Source organism: Gavia stellata, chromosome 27, assembly GCF_030936135.1.
Source record: "Gavia stellata isolate bGavSte3 chromosome 27, bGavSte3.hap2, whole genome shotgun sequence".
NCBI lineage: Eukaryota > Metazoa > Chordata > Aves > Gaviiformes > Gaviidae > Gavia > Gavia stellata.
Genome location: NC_082620.1, coordinates 7296838 through 7319514, shown reverse-complemented (window position 1 = coordinate 7319514; position 22677 = coordinate 7296838). Strand labels below are relative to the sequence as shown.

The 22677-nt window shown below is 38.8% G+C and overlaps 1 protein-coding gene across 1 annotated transcript in view; it reads left to right on the top strand.

Moving 5' to 3' along the window:
* The first annotated feature begins 6231 nt into the window (after positions 1-6231).
* The window catches only part of CFAP74 (cilia and flagella associated protein 74), a 48551-nt gene continuing 32105 nt past the window's right edge, over positions 6232-22677 (top strand). The window contains exons 1-13 of the mRNA XM_059829974.1: positions 6232-6375; positions 7355-7445; positions 8834-8980; positions 9753-9851; positions 11716-11820; positions 13007-13180; positions 13738-13848; positions 15084-15186; positions 15931-16088; positions 18048-18258; positions 19169-19351; positions 20415-20588; positions 21730-21848. Coding sequence (XP_059685957.1) covers positions 6252-6375; positions 7355-7445; positions 8834-8980; positions 9753-9851; positions 11716-11820; positions 13007-13180; positions 13738-13848; positions 15084-15186; positions 15931-16088; positions 18048-18258; positions 19169-19351; positions 20415-20588; positions 21730-21848 — 1799 coding nt within the window. The 5' untranslated portion in view covers positions 6232-6251. The remainder of the gene's footprint in view (positions 6376-7354; positions 7446-8833; positions 8981-9752; positions 9852-11715; positions 11821-13006; positions 13181-13737; positions 13849-15083; positions 15187-15930; positions 16089-18047; positions 18259-19168; positions 19352-20414; positions 20589-21729; positions 21849-22677) is intronic.

The following is a 22677-nucleotide window of genomic DNA, read 5'->3' as shown; positions in this document are numbered from 1 at the left end:
AGCCACATCGGGACAATTTTACAAATATAAGTCAAATTTATTATTTATTAAATAATCAGTTGTTATTATTACTATATTTAAAATTACTAATTTTTGAAGTATTTACCCTTTCTCAAGTGGTAAGCAAAGGCCACAACTTTGAAGTACTGTTTTATTACAATTATAACCAGAAACCCACATTTCAAAAGCTGTCAAGTATTTTTCTTCTAGAACATGTCATAGGTGTGACTTTTTTCTGATTATGGTCATCCATACTTTTGTAACTGTTACCGTAAAATAATTTTTTGGAGAGCATAATTTGATGGGACTGAGGAGAAATATGCTCAGGGATTTGGGCCAAGTAACAAGTTTTCATATCCCTTTATTACCGCAAGATTTTGAGACTATATCAAAAGGACATTATTCAGATTTATTTTACAGTTGCACTGCATTACCTGATATTCTTAATAGATAATTTTCTAAACAGGACAGGTGGTTTTACTGCCAGCAAAGTAAAGATGTCATAGTGTCACATCTAATTTTTAGAGGCAAAAATGTACCACACGGTTAATGAGTTTCACTGTCCCACGATTCCACAGAAACAGCTCATGAAAGACTGTTGTGGCAATGTCGCCAAATGTCTCTAGATATATAAATTACACGCATATGTCTATTTTTATAAATGAGATTTGGGAATATCAGTAGCAATTGCGTGGTGGGAATATTTAGCTCATTTCAGAGGTTGTACTGTACTTGCACTGTATGAATGTCCCGTGGGCCCAACACAAGTGTGTCTGTATTTAATAAATATTAGCATAACCACAACATTAATTTTCCTTTCACCTAAAGCGCTGAATGAGAAATCTAGTTTTTATCCGTTTCCAAATGTTCTGTAGAACATCCAGTTCCTCCCCCAGTCTGCATAGACTTTTTTGATAATCATGAAGCGCGGTGCGGCCACACACTTTGCCCTCTTTTTCTCTTCTCTGTGCAACAGATATGGGATGAAATTCCCCACTTTGCTCCCGAGCCAGGGCTAATTCCAAGACTGGAGATGACTGTCTTACTCCAGACGTGTCGCTCTCAATGGTGCGCTCCCAGCTGATGTCATCCCGGGTCATTCCTCTGTGGAGTGCTCTGATAGCAAATGCTCCTCTCATTCTTTCTTACCACATCTGTAAGGGTGACTCGTTGGTAAGATGCTTATCAATGTTTTGCCATTGTTTACCATCTGACGTTGATCCGTATCACAGAATAGGGGCAGAGACGTTGTTTTATGTAATCTGATATGAACCACGCTGCAAAAATTAAGATTCCGTTATTGGCATGTCTCCCTGCCTAAAAGCTAGAACGCTCCATATATGAGCTACTGTCACCTTGGAAACGTTCAGCAAAGAAAAAACAGCCGCCTGTAGAAGCACAGTACGTAGCCATACAGCAAACTGAATCGTCCACTTCTACTAAGTTTCAAATTGATCATGAGGTCGCACTAAAGTAACTTCACTGAAATGCCTCTAAATTTAACTTCACGGTAAGAAAACAGCAGGATTTTAATTCAAACATGCTCACTCCATTACCCAGTTTCTCAGAGATGTGTCACTGGTGGTCAGCGCCCACAAAATCTAGAAGAATAGCATCAACCAGTGCCTTTTCGTAAACCTCTTAGAGCTTAAAGCTGGAATAGATTCACTAACTTTAAGTTGATAGACGTAAATTGTGGATTGGGAGATATGAACTTGTCTGAGGAGCCGTAATTTAGCACCTTCAGAGGAACTGCAGATATATTCTCTCTTCTCACATCTATATGGGAGAGAAACATCTAGATTGCCTTTCCCTAGTGACAAATTATTCACCTGACACAAAATCATGACCATTGACCATGAAATCATGCAGTCAGATGTAACGGGTAGTGTGCACTCTGAAACGACTGGTGCTGATCGGAAGGGGGCTGTTGTAAAACTTTAATGACAAAACATCTGGTATTTCTGTATTAAGTTGGATTAGCAAGTTGAACTCTGTTCCAGTTCAGAGTGAATACTACGTCAACATTTCCTACGGAATGACAGTTCCGTTTCTAACCATCTCTGAATGCCATGTCTCTGGCTGCAGCAGTGGTTATAATCCATTATGGTTTACAGCAAAATTACAAATCAGCTATTCTTTTTTGACTCAAGTGCTGGTTAGGTTTTTAGGAAACTTAGAGGTTAAACTCGTTTTTATTTATGGCTAAAACCACAGTTACCATTTTTGTTGTTATTATGAAAATAGACCAAACAGTTGTAAACTGGGACTGAATAAAAACCCTGAACAAAAATATCACAAGAAACTGAAAATCAGTGATATTACCAGGTGTTCTTACAAGTGTTTTCTTGAGGGGGAAAAACAGGCTTGAATCTTTTACATCCTGACTATACGAGTGTGAGAACTGGCAGGTTCAGAGTTAACAAGTTCTGTCTATTCTAGATCTGCAGAGAGAGCTATACAGTTAATCACTGCATATTTTTAGCCTACATCTTGTAGCTTTAATCCTGCAAATGTCTGTATGTAATTTGTTTTATGTAATATGAATAGATGCCATAAAATCAAGATTCCACCACCCATAGAGCTAAGAATGTCCATGTATTTCTGAAGAATGAGGACCTATAGCATAAGTGTAGGACACTGAATTGGTCACTGTGAGAAATATATACTTTATACTGCGTGTGCCAGTGGAAATAAATACTTAGATTAGCAGCATGTGCTTACATGCATGGTATCAAAGAAACAGACCTTACTTCTCATAGCAACTATAAAAAAAACACAGAAATATTGCTTACAATTGAGGAACATTTTCAGTTAAATAAAACTGAGAATGCCTTCCATCTCTATGTACAGATCAGCGTGTATTTTGGTATAGACTTCCACTTAAAGAATGATGTCCCAATATTTTAATAACTGAATCGCTTTGAATCTTTGAATAGCTGAATTTCTCCAGAATGTCATTTAGGCCTAGTGCCAAGAATACGGGGACAAGAGCCTGCTTTTCCGTGAATCGAACTGCACTGTTCCTTAACTTGTCAAGGTGATATATGGAATAGAATAGAAAGGAAACCTAGCTAATTACCTATTAAGAGCTAAAGTCTGGTAAGGGAACGCATGGTAGTAAACACGCAGGTTCAGAAGATTCCTCTGACGAATGGAGTATTTCAACCGAGACACATTTTATGCACACAGACATTTTGCTTCACAATGTAAATTATTGAAATATCATCTAAATACCTTTTCATTTAGTGATTTTGTGCATACTTGTAACCATTATTAAAGCGTTACAAGGAACCCCAAAACCTGCAGTTTCTGCTGAAGCTAGAGAAAGCATTCAGAATGTGACATTATAAATGGGCAGCATGATCAGTACACATGGTTTTTGCTGTAATAACCTTTAATTAGTAACTGATGGTGAAATCCTATTGTCAGAATAGTACAGGCTTGTTTCTGAAAAGACATTTAAGACAGCTTCACTCTGAATTGAAGCTTGGAAATCTGCAGTATTCTACAATGTGTGTGCTCCAACCTCAAATCTATATGCCTTCTGCATTGCAGAAAGTCATGTGAATTCACTAAAAAGATTGGGTTTAATCATAATGCCACCAACTTGCTTAAAATCTATAAATGGCTGTAGAATAAATACTAAGCGGAAAGTTCACTGAAAATTTCTCTGATTGCAGTTACCTGAAATCACCCGAACTAGACGCCCAAGACGGGTGAAGCAGGTGCCACGGGTACTCTTGCCTGTGTGATTACTCACTACAAGAAGGACATTGAGGTGCTGGAGTGTGTCCAGAGAAGGGCGACGGAGCTGGTGAGGGGTCTGGAGCACAAGTCTGATGAGGAGCGGCTGAGGGAGCTGGGGGTGTTCAGTCTGGAGAAGAGGGGGCTGAGGGGAGACCTCATCGCTCTCTACAACTGCCTGAAAGGGGGTTGTGGGGAGGGGGGTGTTGGTCTCTTCTCCCAAGTGACGAGTGACGGGACGAGAGGGAATGGCCTCAAGTTGCACCAGGAGAGGTTCAGGCTGGATATTAGGAAAAATGTCTTTCCTGAGAGAGTGGTGAAGCACTGGCAGAGGCTGCCCAGGGAGGTGGTGGGGTCACCATCACTGGAGGGGTTCAGGGAACGTGTGGCCGTGGCACTGCGGGACATGGTTTAGTGGGCATGGTGGGGTTGGGGTGGTGGTTGGACTTGATGGTCTTACAGGTCTTTTTCAACCTTTGTGATTCTGTGATCCTGTGATTAATGCAATGCAAGCGTTAATGCCACCGTATTTTCAAAGCATCAGTCATCCTTTTCGGTATTAGAGAACGTGTCAAAAGTTCACAAAACTGTATAAAAACCCTCGCTAACCAACCCCGGAAAGCCGTCGCCTGTCATAGTAGTTCATATTTTCACCTACACTACTAAAAATAAAACAGCCGTCAAGCAGGAAAAAAGACCTGATCAACTGCTCAGCTGGTTCAACTCTCTGTGATTCATTGGCTTCACTAAACCCATGCACATCCGCCCTACATCTTGTAATTCTGCGTACTTAGTGCAAATTTAGAAGCGAGAATTTAGGACGAGGAAGGCGCTCACGATCGCTTCCCGCGGCGTTTGGCGGTGCAGGCCGCCGCCTGGCCAGGGCCCGCCGCGCCGCCCGCCCGGCACGCACCATCTCGCGGGGCGGGGGGGGGCGCGGCCAGCCGCGCGAGCAGCGCCGGCCTCTTTCGGCGGCTCCGGCGGGCCCGGCCTCTCTCCGGCGCCCCTGCCGCGCCATCGCGGTGGTTCGCTCCGTTGCCGTGGCAGCGGACCCAACGGCCGCCGGGCGCAGCCGCGGAGATGGGAGGCGGTGAGGCTGTGGGCTGGGCCGCGCCGCCCGGAGGGACGGGGGTCGCGGGAGCGGCCCCCCTGCCCTGCCCTGCCCTGCCCTGCCCTGCCCTGCCCTGCCCTGCCCTGCCCTGCCCTGCCCTGCCCGCCTCCGCGGGAGGGAGGTGTCGCCGGCCCCGCGGCGGCGTCTCGTCGCCCCGGCCCCGCTCTGGGCCGCGGGGCTGGCCCCTGCCCCGGTCCGGCCTCGGGCGGGCTGACCCTTGGGGCGGCTGTCACCAGAGGGCCGCTGCGGGGCGGGGGGTGTTGCCGCCGGCCCGGTGCCGGCCCCGGGGCGGCTTTCCGGCGGTTTGCTGGGGCGCGGCCGCACAGGGGGGCTCTGTGGCGTGTGGTTGCGCGTGGTACGGCTGGGATACGGCGTGAGCCGGTGTCGAGAGGGTGTTCTGACAACGCGAGGTCCGGGTGCCCCGTGGTGCTCTGTAACGTGGCCATTCGTGGAAGCAGTGTGGCTTTCACCGCCCGGCCTGTGGTTTCCTTAGGGAAGGCCTTTGGGCCTTCTGCCACGCTAATTTTGGCCTACTTTACCCAAAGCTGTGTTGAGTTGGAGTTGCACTACCTGACAATGCTTAGCAGAAAGTATTCAGGCTACTACTGGTCCATTGGCAGCTCGATTGATGTTTGTGTTGCTTTTTAGTGCCACTAATGCCCTTAAATCAACCATAGCCCGCTGTATGAATTCTGTCTTAGTTTTAAGGTGGTTCTTACACTTTGGTCTATTCCGTGCTTCAAATTCCGTGGTGTATTTTCTCTGTTCCTTATCTGGAGAAAATAGATACTCTCTTCTATATGTTTTTGAATTCTGCAAAAGGATTTACATAAATGCACTCAACGCTGAGCCACCAGCTTCATTAAAATTAATCACGTGCAAATGTCTGTATGAGTAAGATCTTGATGAAACGCCCAACCATGTGGAAGTAACTCATTCTATTTGACGTATAGAATTTGCTGAATACTAATAAATTGTATCAACATTTGAGAACAGTTTACTAACACTGGAGAACTGCATAAGATGCAAGAGCAAGTAGCGTTTGTTGGAGTTGTTCCCTCATCATTCTGGGTAAAGTAGTTGCCTAAGTGGATAAAATACATTCGGAAGGTTTGTTTTTTTTACTGAACTGATTGTTATTAAAAAACCCCCCCAAAAAAATTGGCAGTGTCCTCTCTGGAAGAGATTTATTAAAGTTGATACTCAAAATATGTGACTTTATACTTAAAGGTGTGTGATTGTATCCAGTTATTTCACATGCATTAAGTATTTACTGAATGCTCTTAATTAATCTCAAGATATAGTCACCACTACTGCAAGTTCTTGGAGATAATTTATATAAAACATGCACTCTTCTCTTCCTTAGCCTGGTTGTTTTGAAAGAACTGTCAATATGGAAGATAACAAGATCAGTTATAGTGATGAAGAAGGGCAAAAATGTCTTCTACCATTTCTGGAAGAGGAAGAAAAAGAAGACAAAGCTGGTCAGTTCTTTAATGTGAAAGAACACTGGGAAGGTGAAAATGATTAATTGTTTTGGTAACTTACAAAAAACTAACATTGATGTGTCTTCTAATTTAGTAGATGAGAACAGTACAGTTCTAGGGTAGAATGATACTCCAAGTAAATGCAATGATTCCAGTAGGTGTTCTTTAGCATTACGCTACACAGCTGTAACTCATCCAGATCTAGCCCATTATTTCTGTAGCAGTAAATTCTCTACTTTTTGCCTCCATAAGGCATTTTGATTCAGAGTTATTGATGGTAAAAATCTAGTATTTGACTGTATGGACTTGATTCAGTTGCTCATACACTGGCATCTAGTGCCACTTGAAGTGCTCTAGGCTCTCTCATCTGGCTCCAGAATGGCATAGGTCTTCCACAGATTCAGCTCTGAAGATGCTGGATACCCTAAGGCATCTAAACTGACACCAGGTACCTCTTAATAGGCAGCCAATTTCTCTAATTGTGTCCAAAAGTATGTTTCAATATATTATGTGAGGCAACTTATCTACCATTTTACAGCTTATCATGTGTGGTGTAGTGCTGAATACTGATCTTTGTGTTAAAAAGAGTTCTTAGGCTAGTCTTTTCTCATTGTCATTTTCTTGATCGCATAAATACTTAACAAAATTTTTATATCTTCACAGTACAGTAGAATAAGGTAGTGTAAGATAAACAAATTAAACTGTTGGCCAAAACCTGACAATACATTAGCTTCCCCCCTGCCCCGCCGTGTTTTTGGGGGTCTTTTTTCCACATACATTGGATTGTTGGTGACATGTCCATAACGAAGGCAGAGAGCATTTTCCTGTTTTGGTTTGCAGGTGTGCAATAGTAGTCCCATGTGGTTTGCCATGTGAATTTTTTTATATACGCTGCAGCAGTGCTATAAAATGTCATCTCTGATTCTCCATGTTTTGACTTGACAGCAAGTGTATTACAGCTTTGCATTTGAAAGTTCAAAGTCTCTATTGTTGTTTTAATATCTGTTAGAATACAAGCTTGAAGAAGAGTTGGCTGGTGGTGGCAAGATGGGAAACAAGGACGCTTCTGAAGGAGTTCAAGACAAATCTGATTCTAGCATGTAAATAACTTGTTTTGTTACCAGTTCTAACAGTAATTCCCTTTATAGTGTTAACTTACCTTTTCAAGAGAAGGTTTGGTTAATTTAACTATGCGTTTTTTGTCAAATTAGTCATAGGCAATATAGACCTTTCCACAAAAAATAAATTAAATTGGTTATTACTGTTAAAACAATGAGCTGAGTAAGATAAAGACAGACTCTGGACACTTTTTAATCTGAAGCCATTGTAGGTATGTACATATAACACAGTGATTGCACCACATTCATGTGGGCTGATTGGCTCTCCTTAAAGGAACATTACACCAACCAATGTACATGTCTTATAAAACCCAGCCAGCTCTTTGTAGTAACGTCTAGTGTTGTGTTTCTATCCCTCTGTACTTGTAGAACATCAGGAGCTGTTGGAAAAAGAGAAGTTTGTCTGCTGAGGAATATTAGAGCTGGATTTTAATTTTTTTTAATATATACAGAGTTTTGTACCACTGTGTAAAGTCAATTAGCACAGAACTGGTACGATGATAGATTAGTACTACGTTGATTTTACAAATAGGTGGTACAGTGGATTTATTCCTGAAGAAATAAATTTATGTATAGCAGAGGTCATGCATGAAAAGGAATTTGGTGGTTTGAATGCGTCCTAAGTAGTTGCTGCTCTCTGCACAAAGATAAAAGCACAGTTTGGCGTACTTTGACAAGACTGTTAATCTCTGCCCTGGAATGACCTGGCATAGGGTTATAAGGCATGATGAAAAGCTTAAATAATGTTTATTAACATATGAATGTGGGAAGTTGCATAGCACATATGCCTACTGCCAGTAAATGTTGACAGTGTTACCATTATTAACAGAGAAACTCAAAATATACCAAAATGAGTTAAAAAAAAAAAAAAACCCAAAACGCCAAACCTTCAGACCTCTTCTTGCTACATGTTTAAGCAAACCAACATGATAGGAGAGATCAGCTCACCCCACAAACTGATCAGCTGTATGTAAGATGTTTCAAACTAGTTTAGAATGTTCCCTGTAAAGTTTTAAACTATTGTTCAGGAAAACCAGAATTTGCAAACCCTAGGTATAATGAAGAGGAGCCACAGGCATTTCAAAACAAAGACAGCTAATTAATGCATTAAATGTGGGTATAAATGTTCAACGTTAGATACCCAAGTCTAAAAATCTTGGCTTAAGTACATGCATGTAAACTTCTTGTACAGATTATGTTCATTGTTTTCCCTTATTTTTACGGGTCATATTTGTAACAGTTCTGCTAGAATAAGAGTAAAATGGAAAACAACTAACCCACAAATGTATAGCTGGATGATGTACAAACTTCATGTAACTTTTCAGTTTCTCATTATGTTTTCATTGTTAATTGTGTGTTTCAATTAAAAGGAAAAGCTTGGAATGCTATTTGGGCGACATTAATAATATTCGGGCTATGAAGTATACAGATAGAATTTGCATATTAACCTTACAGAGGAACCTAAAAGAGTTCAACGACATAGCCAAAGAGAAGGAACTTGGGGTCCAAAAAGCCAGGTTAGTGTTTAAGCGAACATAATCCATCAGCATAAATCACCATCAAGTGCTGGGTTACTGTATCTGTTACAAATATTAGCATTTATAGAATTTTTTCATGAAAGTTACATGATGCAAACACTTCTTTAATATAATATATTCAAAATATCCCCAAACCTTGTAAAGAATTAAGGATCAAGGATGAAAATTAATGACATACTTGAAAAAATGAAACACAATAATGAACATTAAATAAGAGGTGTTTGGTGTGGGAGAATTAAATGCTAATTCCTTTCAGTGATGTCTACACAATCCTGCTGTTTCACCAGTCAGTTGGAAACACCAAGTGGAAAATGAATTGTAAACATTTTCTGAACTGTGATGGAAACGTTAGAATCGGTGAAGTTACTCACATACTTTAAGATAAGCACCTGCTATGAGTGTTTTGCTATGTTAAGGTCACAAAGACGTTCTTTAGCAGCAAATATATCTGAAGAAGGCTAATGTAAAAAGATCCGTTTATGCTATTGTCATTTTTTATAATATCTGAACTTTGGATAAAGTCAGAATAAACGCTTGTTACATTTTTCTGGTTTTCTTGAGAAAATGCTTGACATTAACAAGGGCTTCTGAAGAACCTCATAACAAGATCTTAAAAGAAAAAGTGGGATGGTGGTGGGGAGTTGGGAGGGTTGAAGAAATGCTAGCTGTGAATCTTGCCTCCTTAAGGAAGAGTTTCATGGGAAAGAGTAGAGAACTTAGAAAATATAAATAATCTGTTTGTTTCTTGCAGAGACAAGCTGAGTACCTGTCAGCTGCGGATCAAGATGCTAGCAAAGCAGCTGGAGTGTGTAGACATTGAAATAGAGAAAGAGGAGGAGGCTGGCAATGTGTAGGTAGAGTGTTTTCTGGATACCAAAGATTACAGGCATCCACTATGTTTATCTGTGTAACTAATGAGATAAAGTTTCCTGTTTTCATCTCTTCATGTTGTTGAACAGTTGATCGAATTTTTAAGCACACATATTAAAGATGTTAATAGATCAGTGATGAAACCCATTGCCATTCTCAGGTTAAGGTGTAACTGCATTAGCTTGGAAGGCTATTTTGATACAAGGGTGTTGCGCGTTCAGCTAGTGAGCAAAGCAATGCATTCGCTCCCATGTTGGTGAACACTGATGTTGCAGTCGCTTTCCGGTTGACGTATTTTCAGCAATAATTCCTCCTTTTGAAATAAAGAATAATGATGCATTGGCTTGGGAATCATTGATCTCCATGCTTTCTGGTCTAGAGGTAATATTCTGTTAGGTGAATCAGTGCAGAAAGAGGTGGAAACTTAGGAATGGATAGGAAAGAGGCATGTATTTCATATTTAAAAACAACAGGTTATTAAATCAGCCCACTACTGTCAATTATGTTTATCAGGGTCTCAATCGCTTCTGTTCAGTATGCTGAACCAACACCACGTGCTATGCACCATGATGCACCAACTGCCATGTGCTATGGCAGTTTTAGAGGTCATGGGTTTGCTTCTGGCAACTATTACAATCAGGATTTATACATATATGCCATTTCTTTTTTTGTTTGTCTTATGTTGCAAAATGCATGAATGCCTTTCAGGAGTAGTCCTGCATACAGGAGCTGTTCTGAAACACTTTTGCTATAGTGGGAGGCAATTTACTGTACTCTTCACATTTGGTTTAAATAGAAAGAAGTGGGTGGCTTGTGTACCAGGGACCAGTGTATTGTGAACAAACTTCGCAGCTGCATTTTATGACCTGTGTTAATCTTCAAGTTAGTTTATTGATGAATGATAGAATGATAAAGGTGGGTTAACTGCCAAAATAGAATAGCTGCTTGAACAAAAACGGTGAGTTGAATGCTAATGAGACTCCTGTGATGGGTGCTAGTACTCCCTGTCCAGGGTCTCAAAGAGACAGTCTTAAGAACAAAACCCAACAAAGACAGAAAAGCATTGTAGAAGTTTTTATGCTTATGACGGGTCAAATTGTGAGGTCTCAATATGCAGAAAAGTAGCAATTCTCACAATCTATTATATTTAGCAAGCGAATAGTGGAGTAAGAAGACTTAATGAATTTCTGGCTTGTGAAGCTCAAAGGCATCATGTTTTAGCAATAATGAAAATATTATCTAGCATTAGCATTACTGATGCCCAATACAAAAATTTTGAAGTTAGAGTTGTAACTGCAGGTAGAAGATCCATTTCCAATTTTCATTTTGAGGAAGGGAGTTTATGTTGAATATAGTCAGTTCACGGTCAGTTGATTCTGTAGCATACTGTCTACTAGTTTTCCTGGGTAGAGAAGACCAAGGAAAATAAACAACTATGTGGCAACGCTGCCATTGTAGGCAAAGTACATGGAATATTGTAATGCCATTTAAAAAGCAAAATTAGTCTAGATTTGCCTAAACTTACTTTCATTAATAATACTACTTTTATTGGCTTGAGAAAGGAATAGTCAGGTTAAGCTACTGGTCAGTGCTTTTGAAATAAACATTCCTCTGTAAATTTCAACCAGTGTGTAATAGTTTAAAGAAAGCTGTGCCTTTGAATGAAGAACAGACACTTAGAAGGCTAAATAAGAGATTGCATAAATTAGTGGCATTCTAATACGTAAATCTCAGCCTCAAAGCTATTTTTTATTGTTGCTGATCTTGTTGCAGGGGTGTGGATGTGAGTGTTAACCTTTATTAGTTCCAATTTCTTTCTCATTGTTTCTTTTTAATGTTAACAGCGCAGCCTTGTCCCGCCTTCAGGCAATGCACAGACGACTGTGCACTGAACTGGAGAAGGAGAAGGATTTTGAGTTGAAAATTGCTTTGACACTAAAAGAAAACATGTAAGTGAGGGAATGAGAAAATGGTGTGATGGGAGTCAATTTTTATTATGGTTTTCATATGCTGTTTAATGGATTCAAAAGTTAATCGCTACAGAAGTGCTTGTAAATACTGAACTACATAATCTGAGGTCATGTGAGGTTGACAGCAAGGCAAAGGAACTTGAGAGCAACTTTTAGCCTGGACAGTTCATTGCTTAGGAAATTGGTTGCTGTGGCTCAGCTCCCAAGTTAGTTTTGCACACATAAATGAAGTTTTTATTTTATTTGGAGTTGTGCATACATTATGGACCTAAACAGGTCTCATTTTAAATGCAAAATAAGCTGGACTGTAGTAGACCTGTCTGTGATGCTGATCTCTGAGCATAAACACTTCTAATTTATGGTTCTTAGTGGTTTTTATAGGACATAAAGGGAAAGATTGAAATTGAGAATGATGGAGACATAGTGGTAGTGTGTATTTTTATGCTAAGCTAGTACTGCTGCTTGTAATTGATTGTTCACACATACTAAATTTTTTATTTATGTAAGACAGAATAAAACTGTCTTTTGCAGAAGGCAACAGGTGAGTGTGTTTATATTTTGGCACCAGAGCTACAACTACTAATGCCACCACATCAAAGGAAGAACTCAAGCATGAACTTATAGATGTGATTAACCAAGTGATTAACCAGAATACAGTATGTTCTGCTGCAGTGTTGTATAATAGCTTTAAAACGCTTGACTCGTTTATTGTGTGATTAGCAATAACTATATTAACCTGTTTATATGTATCCCTATCGTATCTGAATTCCTTCAGCAAAGCATAGAAAAGTGAAAGCTATGGCCTGTCCCTGAAGTTATTTACTGTTGAAGAAAAAGCTATTTTTCTAATTTTTCTTGGGTTTCATATTTTCTTCTGGGTAAACATGAATTTGAGACACAGAACCTTGAGCTTTATTTTTTTTACTTTTTTTTTTGACTGATATTTCTGAAGCCTTTAAAATGTGATATGCTATTAGCTATGAGCCTTAGTCTGAAAGGTGCAATACCTGTGTCAGTAACAAGGTATGATTTACAATATAATTTAAAAAAATAAAATAAAGCATGGCTAGATTTTAATTTTCACTATAGAGCCTTACCTACTCAATAGCCTTAAGTGAAAGAATGTCAGAATTTCAGTGAAAACAGCTCACACTTTGTTTTAAAGGCTTGAGATGTGGCAGATAGAAACTGAGCAGGGAAAATATGAAATCTCCCATGAACAACTTAAAAAAGATGAGGAGGAGCTAGAGATGCAATACCAAGAACGAGCCAAAATGCGGATTTGGAAGGAAAAAATAGCAGCACTGCAAGCAGAAGAAAATCAGCGATCTAGAGAAAAGTAAGCGCCTATAAGTCAGACTCTGCTTCCTTTCTCCATGTTATTTTTAGCCAATTCACTGTTTCTGATGTTGAGAAGATTAGCTAATTCAAATACCAGTGGTACTGTGTTTCTTAGCTGGGTGTTGCTTCAGGAATATTTTATGAGGAAATGGAATTAAAATAAGAACTGCCCACAGTCTTACAGTTTTGCAGGTAAAGATTTCTGATAGATGAAAATAAACTTGCTAAAGACAAAAACGGTGAATACGTTTTGTCTAAGGAAATGAAGTCTATTAGCTCAGACTAACTATGTGTGTCTGCATTGTTGTTGGCCACCAGGACCTTCTGAACTTACGATGAAGTTCATGGAGATTTGTTGGAGGGAAAGAGGACACCAGTTTATCAATTTGTCTGTAGGTTTTGTGAAAACAAGAGACTGTGGCGGGGCGGGGAAGACTAATGTCCTCATTTCAGCACATATTAATAAGCTCTTCAACCCCATCCTTAGATGTCGTTGTGTTGGAATCAAGGTTTCCTTAGTCCTGCTGCAACTGTTGGCTTGCCTGTGTTTTGCAGAAAAGAAGCGGAAGCCCAGAAAGAATATGAAGAAAGGCATAAAAAAATGCTTGAAGATGCCAAAAGGAACCATGAAAAAGCAGTACGCTTCCTGAGAAAAAGCATGGCAAGGTTATTGTTCACTCCTTTTCTGTCATTCTCTGGTGTACAATACTTTATTATCCTTTAGTCTTCGAAAAATATTCATTTTTCTGCTAGGTGTGTCTTCTGTTACACTTGGAAACCTTCTGCCACATTACTAGTGCTGTGAAGCATTCAAATCTTACATGGCACAAAAGGACTTGGAAAGAAGAAAATCCAGTTACTGTCCTAGTGTGGTCTTCAGATTCCCTGTAGCTGAAGGGACTGTCTCTTTGATGAGATGCAGAGGGGTCTGACTACTTGTAGGCATTGATAATGATTTGAAACATTTCATATATGTGTGTGTCATTAACTGAGATAGTTTGAAGTGGTATAACTAAATTCCAGGTTTGAAACTTGCCCTCTGCCATTCTATATTCCCTGTAAAATGTGGTAAAAAAGCTTTCTTATTGTCTGGTAAAATTGGTTGATAGGCCATTTCTTTGTGCTCCTGTTCTTTTCTGCGTGATGTTAAATTAGATGTTCTCTTCATAGGTTTATGTTTATATAATTACTGTGGTGTTGAATTATTTTGCTACTAAAGAAAGTGTGAACATTTGTTGCTTACTTTTACTTATATATTAGGACTTAATTGAAAAAAATATTGAAATAATTGTACTGTTTCTGTGTGGTTTATTTTTCATTAGATGGCATGTGCAAATTTGTAATAATTAAGAAAAACAAACACCCAAATAAGGTTTTTTCCCTGAGTAATGTATCAAATATATTGATCTTACCAATTTTTTTCTAGTTTACCATTATATTAGCTGGAATACTCTGAGACTTGATTCATGCCCACATATTTCTAGCTTTTAGAGTTCCTAGGGTTTATTTTTAGTGTGGGTACAAGTGGTTGGCTCGTATAACGTTCACTACGTAATTGTTTAGATTTTAGTTATATGAGCAACACCTGAATTCTTACTTTATTTTAGCAACTAGACATATTTCATAATGTGGAACACATTCTTCGTATTCAAAATTAAGAAAAAAAAATAAAACACTTGTTGAGCAAACTAGTTGAAAGCCTGTTGGCACTTGTAACTTCAGCGGTACCGTATATGGAAGAGTCTTCCAACTGTTCCACTTTACCCACACCCAGTATCATAGTAAACACAGAGGCTTACAGGAAGAATGGTGACATTGACAATTACTACTTGTCAGGTTAAACATTCTAATACTAAAAGCTTTCCAGGATATGAGCCTGAAAGATTTTACTTTGCTTACAGAATTCATGAAAAAAATGCAAAGGAAGAAGTGAAAACTCAGGAGCATATGGAGAGAAGGATACAAGCTGTGCTTTCCCTGAAAAACAGCATAACTTCCAATAGGGTACTGCTGCTGTGGCTTAGATGGGGAATGAAGAAGTTGACTTGTTAGACTGCTAGGTTTTAATGAAAGTAATTTCAGTTTTCGTTGCAGAAGTGTTGTGTGATGCTGTCAGATCACCGACCAAATCTCTTCTGAAACTGGGGAGAATTTAACTGCAGGAGTAATGGTGTTAGATTTGTATGGGCAGATTTTGACACTTGTACTTATGGAGTTTATTCTGTGAACAATCTAGTTGTTGTGGTAGGGTAACTCTCTTGAAAATAATGCATACTACAAATAAGTTCTCTGAAAACTCAGCCAGAAGTATTTCCAGTTTTTTGGATCCCAGTGCAGAAATACTTCATATGGAGAAAACATATGGAAGAAAACCAGTTACTTAAGAAATTAAATATTGTAAATTAAGAATTTCTGAGCTATGCTACTTTGCTCTTCTACTTATGTTCTGTAGAATCTGAGGGAATGATCTTAATTTAATAGTAATTTGATTAGGACTCTTTTCACATTGCTTCATTGAGTAGCATTTCAAGGACAGGCTAGAAGGGTAAAGAAGTAGCCCTGACCTAGTTGGAGCTTTCTGCATCGCAGCGCACCATGACTACTATGTGTATTAAAACCAGTAAGTTCTACTTCAGAGAAATCTACCACAAATTTATACTTGGATAAGGGGACCAACACTAGATTCTCTGTTTTAGATTCTTTAATATGTGAATCACATATGTAACTGTGGTTTGTATGGCTTCATAGGAAAAACTCCAAACTCTCCAGGTTTGGAACAAAGCAATGGCCTTTGAGGCAAAGAAGCAGGAGATGAAAATGAGGGAAGCTATCCTGGCAGAAGGAGGCAATGTTGCCAAGGAAATTTTTCTCCATAAACGACTGCTAGAGCATGAAAAAGAGAAACAGTAAGTATTCCTATCTATATCAAACTCTCAGCTGCTTACTGATGCTCATGCAGCAATCTATCAGAGCTCTTAATCAGATTCTGAAAACATAACATCTATGATGCTGTCTCAAGGGAGTGAACTTGTTCTTATAGTCTGTATGTGTGTATAGTCTGTTTTAAGTGACTTGAACTTCTAGCTTAGGTGTATTAATCAGAGAGCCAAAGTTAGGAGCCCATGTTCTGTAAGTAGTGCAAAGAAGACGAAAATACTCCAGGAGAGGAATTCAGTGAACCTAAACTGGATGCCTGAAGTAACTGTATTTCTGCGTTTCCTGAACACTGTCCCTATAAAAATTGAATAGCTTTCTTGGGCTTTTAGAGACAATCTCTGGAAGATTGCACTGCAGTAAGGTCAGAAGCAAGGTACTCTCCTTTGTGCTTCTTTTGATTGACATTACTCCTCTGCCTTTGTAGTAAAGTTGATAGGAATGTGCCTGTATCTCATCTGCTCCAGTGCAAAGCTTCATTATTGTTTTTAACCACGTACGAAGATGAATTTGACCTAAGATACCAAACAGAGGGTGGCTGGGGTATGTGTTTCTGCATGCTGCCTCTGCTACAAAGGCAGTAACCTATAGCAAATGTTAGAGACTTCATAAGTAAAGGTTCAGTAAGTCTTCAGTTTTTATTAAATGCAGCTATCAAGACTGAAACTTTGTAAGACCACTTCTGCTATCCCTAAATATGTTCTAAAAATCATGTTAATAAAATAATTGTATCAGTTTGTAGAGATCTGCTGGAAATACCCAACTCTATTTAAGTTTAATCCTTTTCACCTTGCTTGCTTTCTCTCTTTCACTGTTCCTTTGCAGGCCAAGCAAGATCACAGTTTGTTAGTCTTAATGTTAGCTGTGTCCTGTTTCTCACAGCAGTTCTCTTCTAATTTCAGCTACCATCCTGCTAATCTGCTGAAGAACTGCTTAGTTATTTCTCCCAGGGCTCTGCCTTTCTCCTTTTCTGTGAAGGGATATCCTCAGCTTTCTCTGAGTATATTTCAGCCTGAATGTATATTTTTGAATTATATGCAAAAGAAAATAACTCTTTAGTCATTAATTTGTATATCACCTATGAAAAGATTCATAAAGACAAGAACTGATCATAGGAACAGAGGATGGCTTTATACTGAAGGCAGATAGCACTGGGAGTTAGTATACATTCCTACGTCTTTGTAACCATGATTAATTTCTCTGGACCGTGATTTTCCCAAAATACATTATAAATACAACGTCATTTATCTGCTGCAATGGGGCATCATGAGGCTGAATTCAGACATTAAAGTGCTTCAGTAGGCAGCAGCCTGTATTTAAATGAGAGGTGATATTTTCTTTGCTCCTCTTTAGAATCAGTAATTATTTATATGGATTAGTTGAAGAGGTGAAAGTCTATATTAAAAGCAATCATTAGTGTGGGCAATATTTGTTGCAGAAAATTGTGTATTTAACTGCTGGTATTAAAACGGAGATTAAATTTACCTACTGTCACTTTTGTCACGCTATCCAGTGTGTCATGGAATTTTTAGTCATACTTAGCTTTAAAGTCATATCTTCCAACTTCAGTAGTTATGTCTTTACCTTTAACCATTCTTCCTCCCTTTAAACCCCCCGGATTTCAGATAGGCAGTTTTCTTTAAATAGCTAACTAGGTTAGGAAAATTATTTTAAAACTTTGTTTTCAGTAGCGATGACTGGTATGCTTTGTCAACTCCTCAACTTCTAAAACATTGTAATTGAGTATATTTAGTCCACAAAAATGTATAAATAGCCTCTGAATCGCCTGGTGTCTTGACACAGATTAACACTGCACTCAATTTAAAGACTTGCTATTTAGCTTAAAGGCTCAAAAGAAACTGGACTGTGGTTAATATTATTAGTAAAAAAAACGTGGTTGGTTTAATATTTCTTACAACATTGGATTACAGAGCTTTGAGACAACAGCAAAAATCAAGAAAAATTGAGATTGTCTCTCAAATTTTGCAAGAAAAAGCTTCTATTCAGAAGCAGAAAAAAAGCCAGTCCTGTACTAAGGCAATTAAGGGTGATGGTAAACTTGAGGATTCTTTACGATGGAGAATGAAAACATGGAGATACATTGAGAAGACCTGCAAACATTCGGCTGGAGCAATATCACAGGTAAACAAAGGCCTCAGAATTAACTGTCTTTAGATTTATTTTTTGTCAAAGGTGCAGGGCGGTGAATTCTTTTGCCTGTGAATAGCACAGGCTACAACCAAATACCAGACAGTACAGAACAAGTGGAGAGTAATTTCTCCATTAGATCTCTTAATGACTGTTAGTCTCCCTTCTCTTGATTGTTGATGCTTGTATGAATGAAAACATTGTCCTGTTTGGTGTGGGGTTTTTCATTAGGGCATTTATAAGAAAAGGTAGATTTTCAGACACATGAATCGCAATGGGCTTCAAAAGCCATGCAAAGTACTCTCACTTCCTGTTTAATTACCTTCATCCCTGAGTAAGGATTCAGATCAGTTTGTCAACGCAAGAGAAATGTTTCCACTGTATTAGAAAGGAGATAGTGGTTCTCTCTAGACATAAGCTTCCTGGATGGGTTTTTTATATGCACGGTATTCCAGGGAGTACTGGCCTGGAAAATGGAGGTGGAGTGAATTGAATTCCTTAATGAAACTAGTGGCTTCATGCAATCTTTAGGTATTTAAAAGAAAAGGGGTGGGGGAGAGGTGCTGGTAGAAATAGTCATAATACAGCAAAACAACAAAGTTCTTGGTTATCATGTGATACACAAAGCATTCAGAAACTACAGTTAGTATTCTCGTGCCTGAGGACTAGTTTCTAGCCTCCTATAGTACACAGTTAACATCATATAGATGCTTTTAACATAAGATTTTGTCTGTGTTCAGTGTTTTAAGAAGGAATCGTCCTAAGTTGTCATCTTTGGCCTCTGAGATTTATAGACCTGTCATTTTTGTTTTAAAAGACCTCATCAGAAACTGTTAACTGTTGAATTAACTGTCCTCTAGTAATTTTTAATTGTATCTTCAAAACTTATGTTCTTTCCCAAAAGTCGTGGTGCTCTCCGACAGCTTATTCCTCAGCTGGTGAGAGAACATCTTCTGTAGAAGAGATTTCTGAAAAAATACCCCACGATGTGCCCTGTGAAAGTGGTGAAGATGAGAAAGAGAGGGACAAGACCCTAGTAGAACCAGAGTTCCCGGGACTTTGGAGTCAGGAATGTGTCTTGCACAAGGTAAATGTTGTGATATCTGTTATTAGAAATAGAAAAGGAAAAAAATGTGGATGAGATCCTTTTGTAATTGACTCATTGTAAAGTTAGTATTTACAAAATTTTTATAGTATCCATAAAAGTATTTAAATGGATTAGATAAGTTTCATTTGCCTCTCTAGTAGTTGTGTATATCTGAAGTAATGACACTGGCAAGTGCTGTTTTAGGAACCTTGCTTAAAAACAATAATCATCTATTTTGTAGTTAAAATGCAGACTTTATTACATAGATGCAGAGATTCAGATGTGTCAAACAGCAATTACTCTGATGATATTCTCACTATTCTTGTAGTGTTTGTTCTGTTAAAGAGAAAACAATACTTCAATTTTAGTTCAGAGATATGGGAAGACATACATCACATCATGTTCGCTTGTCTGAATTTAAAAAACCTAAACATGACTTTCTGTTGAGTTGGCAACACAGATTGCTTTGTGTGGAAACAACTTTTTTTTGTATCATACTAGGCAAAGAATAGCGTATCTTCTAGCAAAGTGATAGTATTCTGTACTCTAAACAGAAGTAAATAATATGCTCTTATAGAGTAGAATTGTATAGTTATTCCAAGGTATACTTGTATGTACTGTTTTTTTGAGATGTAGAAGACCTTTAAGAGCAAACTTTATAATCAGTCAAAAAGAAATAATGTCAGTACATATTCATATACTTGCATGAAAGAAGCACTGGGCCATAACAGAAATGTTCCAATGAAGTTAGCTGATTTTTTTTCTGAATGAGTATTTGTTTAAGAAGTTGAGGGGGAAAAAACCCGTTAAGTGCAGAAGAGCTAATACTGCCATTAAAAACATTATGTCATTGTGTGGGATGATGATAAGCTACAGAACAGTCAGCTGAGAATAAATTAAATTTTTCATATAGATGTTGGGAGGCTGAGTTTGATGTGGAGAGAAACAGACAAAGGCTGGCCAGATACCGAAAGAATCCTTTCGCAGACTTTTCTTTGAGTTATGGATTCTGTGTTCACACTTACTTACAGTCATGGTGTTTTTTACTGATGTTCCTTATCAGATATCCAAAGAAGAAATGGATCCAAAGCAGCTGGCTACAAGGGAAGAGAAAAAAGACATTTTTGAGAAAAAAACAGAGGAATTTCAAACTGGAATTTTTCACAAGCAAGTAGTGTCTGGTCGTGAATGTAAGGGACGCACTTTCTATAGTAAACCAAGCTGCATTCATTTCAAGGTTAGTGGCCATTGTGCATAGGATCTATGAAGATGATGTATGTATCTCCTATATGTATATACTGATGTCTTGATCAAAATTCTGTTGCACTGGGAAGAAAAAAAAAAATTCTGTTGTCTTTAATAGGTCTTTAGTCAAACCTGAAACAGTACTTGCCTTTTTCTCTAGCAATCTCTTAGGTAAGTTATAGTCAGATTAAATAAACTACTTAGATTTACTACTTAAGTCTAAATTATAAAATACTTCCTTTACTTAGGGGAATTTAAATACTGTCAGAAAGGTGAGCAAATGATGAAACATCTTGTTAGACTGTGTTCCATGCTTTCTAAAAGGCAGCGTAACTGTTACTTACATACTGTTTGTACATACATTGTTACTATAAAATAATGTCCTTAAAGAAGTCATGACTACAATCCAGTTAAGATTTCAGTTTGCAAGTGACCATCATATTGTACTGGTTGTGGGGAAACTTGGCTGCAGATTATCTCTGCATTGTAATTAACAAGTGTACTGTGAGAAAGTATAACACTATGCCTAGTTCTTCTCTGTACTTGAGAAGGTTGCTAGTGTGGCGCATCGGACAAGTGTCAAAACTGTGTCAGAGAAACATGCTGCCAGTCAGCCTGCAGGACTCTTCTTGTCTGTGTGTTAACGAACGTGCCCTGGTACGCAGCTTTCACAGCCTTCTGGCTTCATGAGGAGCTGGGAGCCTGTGCCTTGCACAGAAACAGCAGACCTCCATTGGAAGACAGTGGTGCCTAGCTCTGCGTTCAAAAAATCTGTACTGTCTTTGCCACACACAGTCTAAATTGCTAACAACTAGACCGTGAACGTGACATAATGTCTTTGACATTCACTGCAGGAAAAGACAGAGCAGCTTGGTGCATTAGCTGTGCACAAACCCGGATAATGTTGCCCCATCCGTGAAGTGTGAGTTTCTGGCTTTATAGGCTGTATGTTTTAAAAGGGTTTGTTTGGAGCAAGGCAATGCTTTATGGGTCTATGCAACACCTGGCACACAGGCCTGCGATCCCAGTAGGGACTGTGAGCACAACTGTGGTAAAAGTAGTTGGTTTTGTCACTACATGTGTAAATGCTACTTCCTGTAATTCACACCATCTGATACTCTTGGTGTTCCAAGGATTTTGATGTTGGTCAAATCTACAAAAAGAAGATCGTTTTGATAAATGCATCCTACAGCGTTAATTTCTGCAGACTAGTGGGAATCAGTGAATGGCTCAAGGACTTCATCAGTATTCAGTAAGTAAATTTAACTGTAGACTCGTTGCTTGTTTTATGTTTGTACCACAGCAGGAGATGTAACCAAATTCTGTAGCAAATTAAATAGATTTCAGTAAATACATCTAGATTATTATATTCCATTCTTGTGTGATGAGGAAAGGAACTGTGTCTCAGAGCTGAGAAGCAAGAGGTTTACTGAGCCTGAGCTGCATGCCATTGGTTTCTGTAGTGGTGATAGCAAGGGACCGGTCCTTAATCTGTGGAGAGCAATATAGACCCGTGGTAACTGCCAGCCCTGAACTAGCAGAAAGCTTTTTTCCAAAAATGTGAGACCCTTTTAAGAAGGGGAAAAGGATCTCTTTGTAGGTACAGAGAAGTAGGAGAGGACCGAAGGTCCTTTCTAGGCCACCACAAAGGCCTTTAAACCTAGGCAAACCTCTTTCAGCAGCTGCCATCCTTCATGGCATGATTCACACTAATTTCCAGATTACTGCTGAATTTTAAGTGTGAAGAAGCTGATGTAATAAAGGAACCAATCTCAGAGCAAAGAGCACTTAAATTGAAATCCTGTGGTCTTTCCCATCAATGCATTCATATAATCCTGATGACAGGTTATATAATGAAGTACTCTGTCCAGTTGGGAGAGATTGCAAATTAATATCAGTTGAACTATCTTGATAATTTTATTTGACTGTTTGTAAATAAACAAATGGAAGTATCCCCAAAATGTTTCTTTTTAAGAATAATTCAGAGACAAGCTCTCTCTGGAGATTTTTCAAGCCTTTAAAAATACTGAATACTGACTGCTTCTCACAACTTGCCTTTATCTGAAAAATGAAGTAAAGAA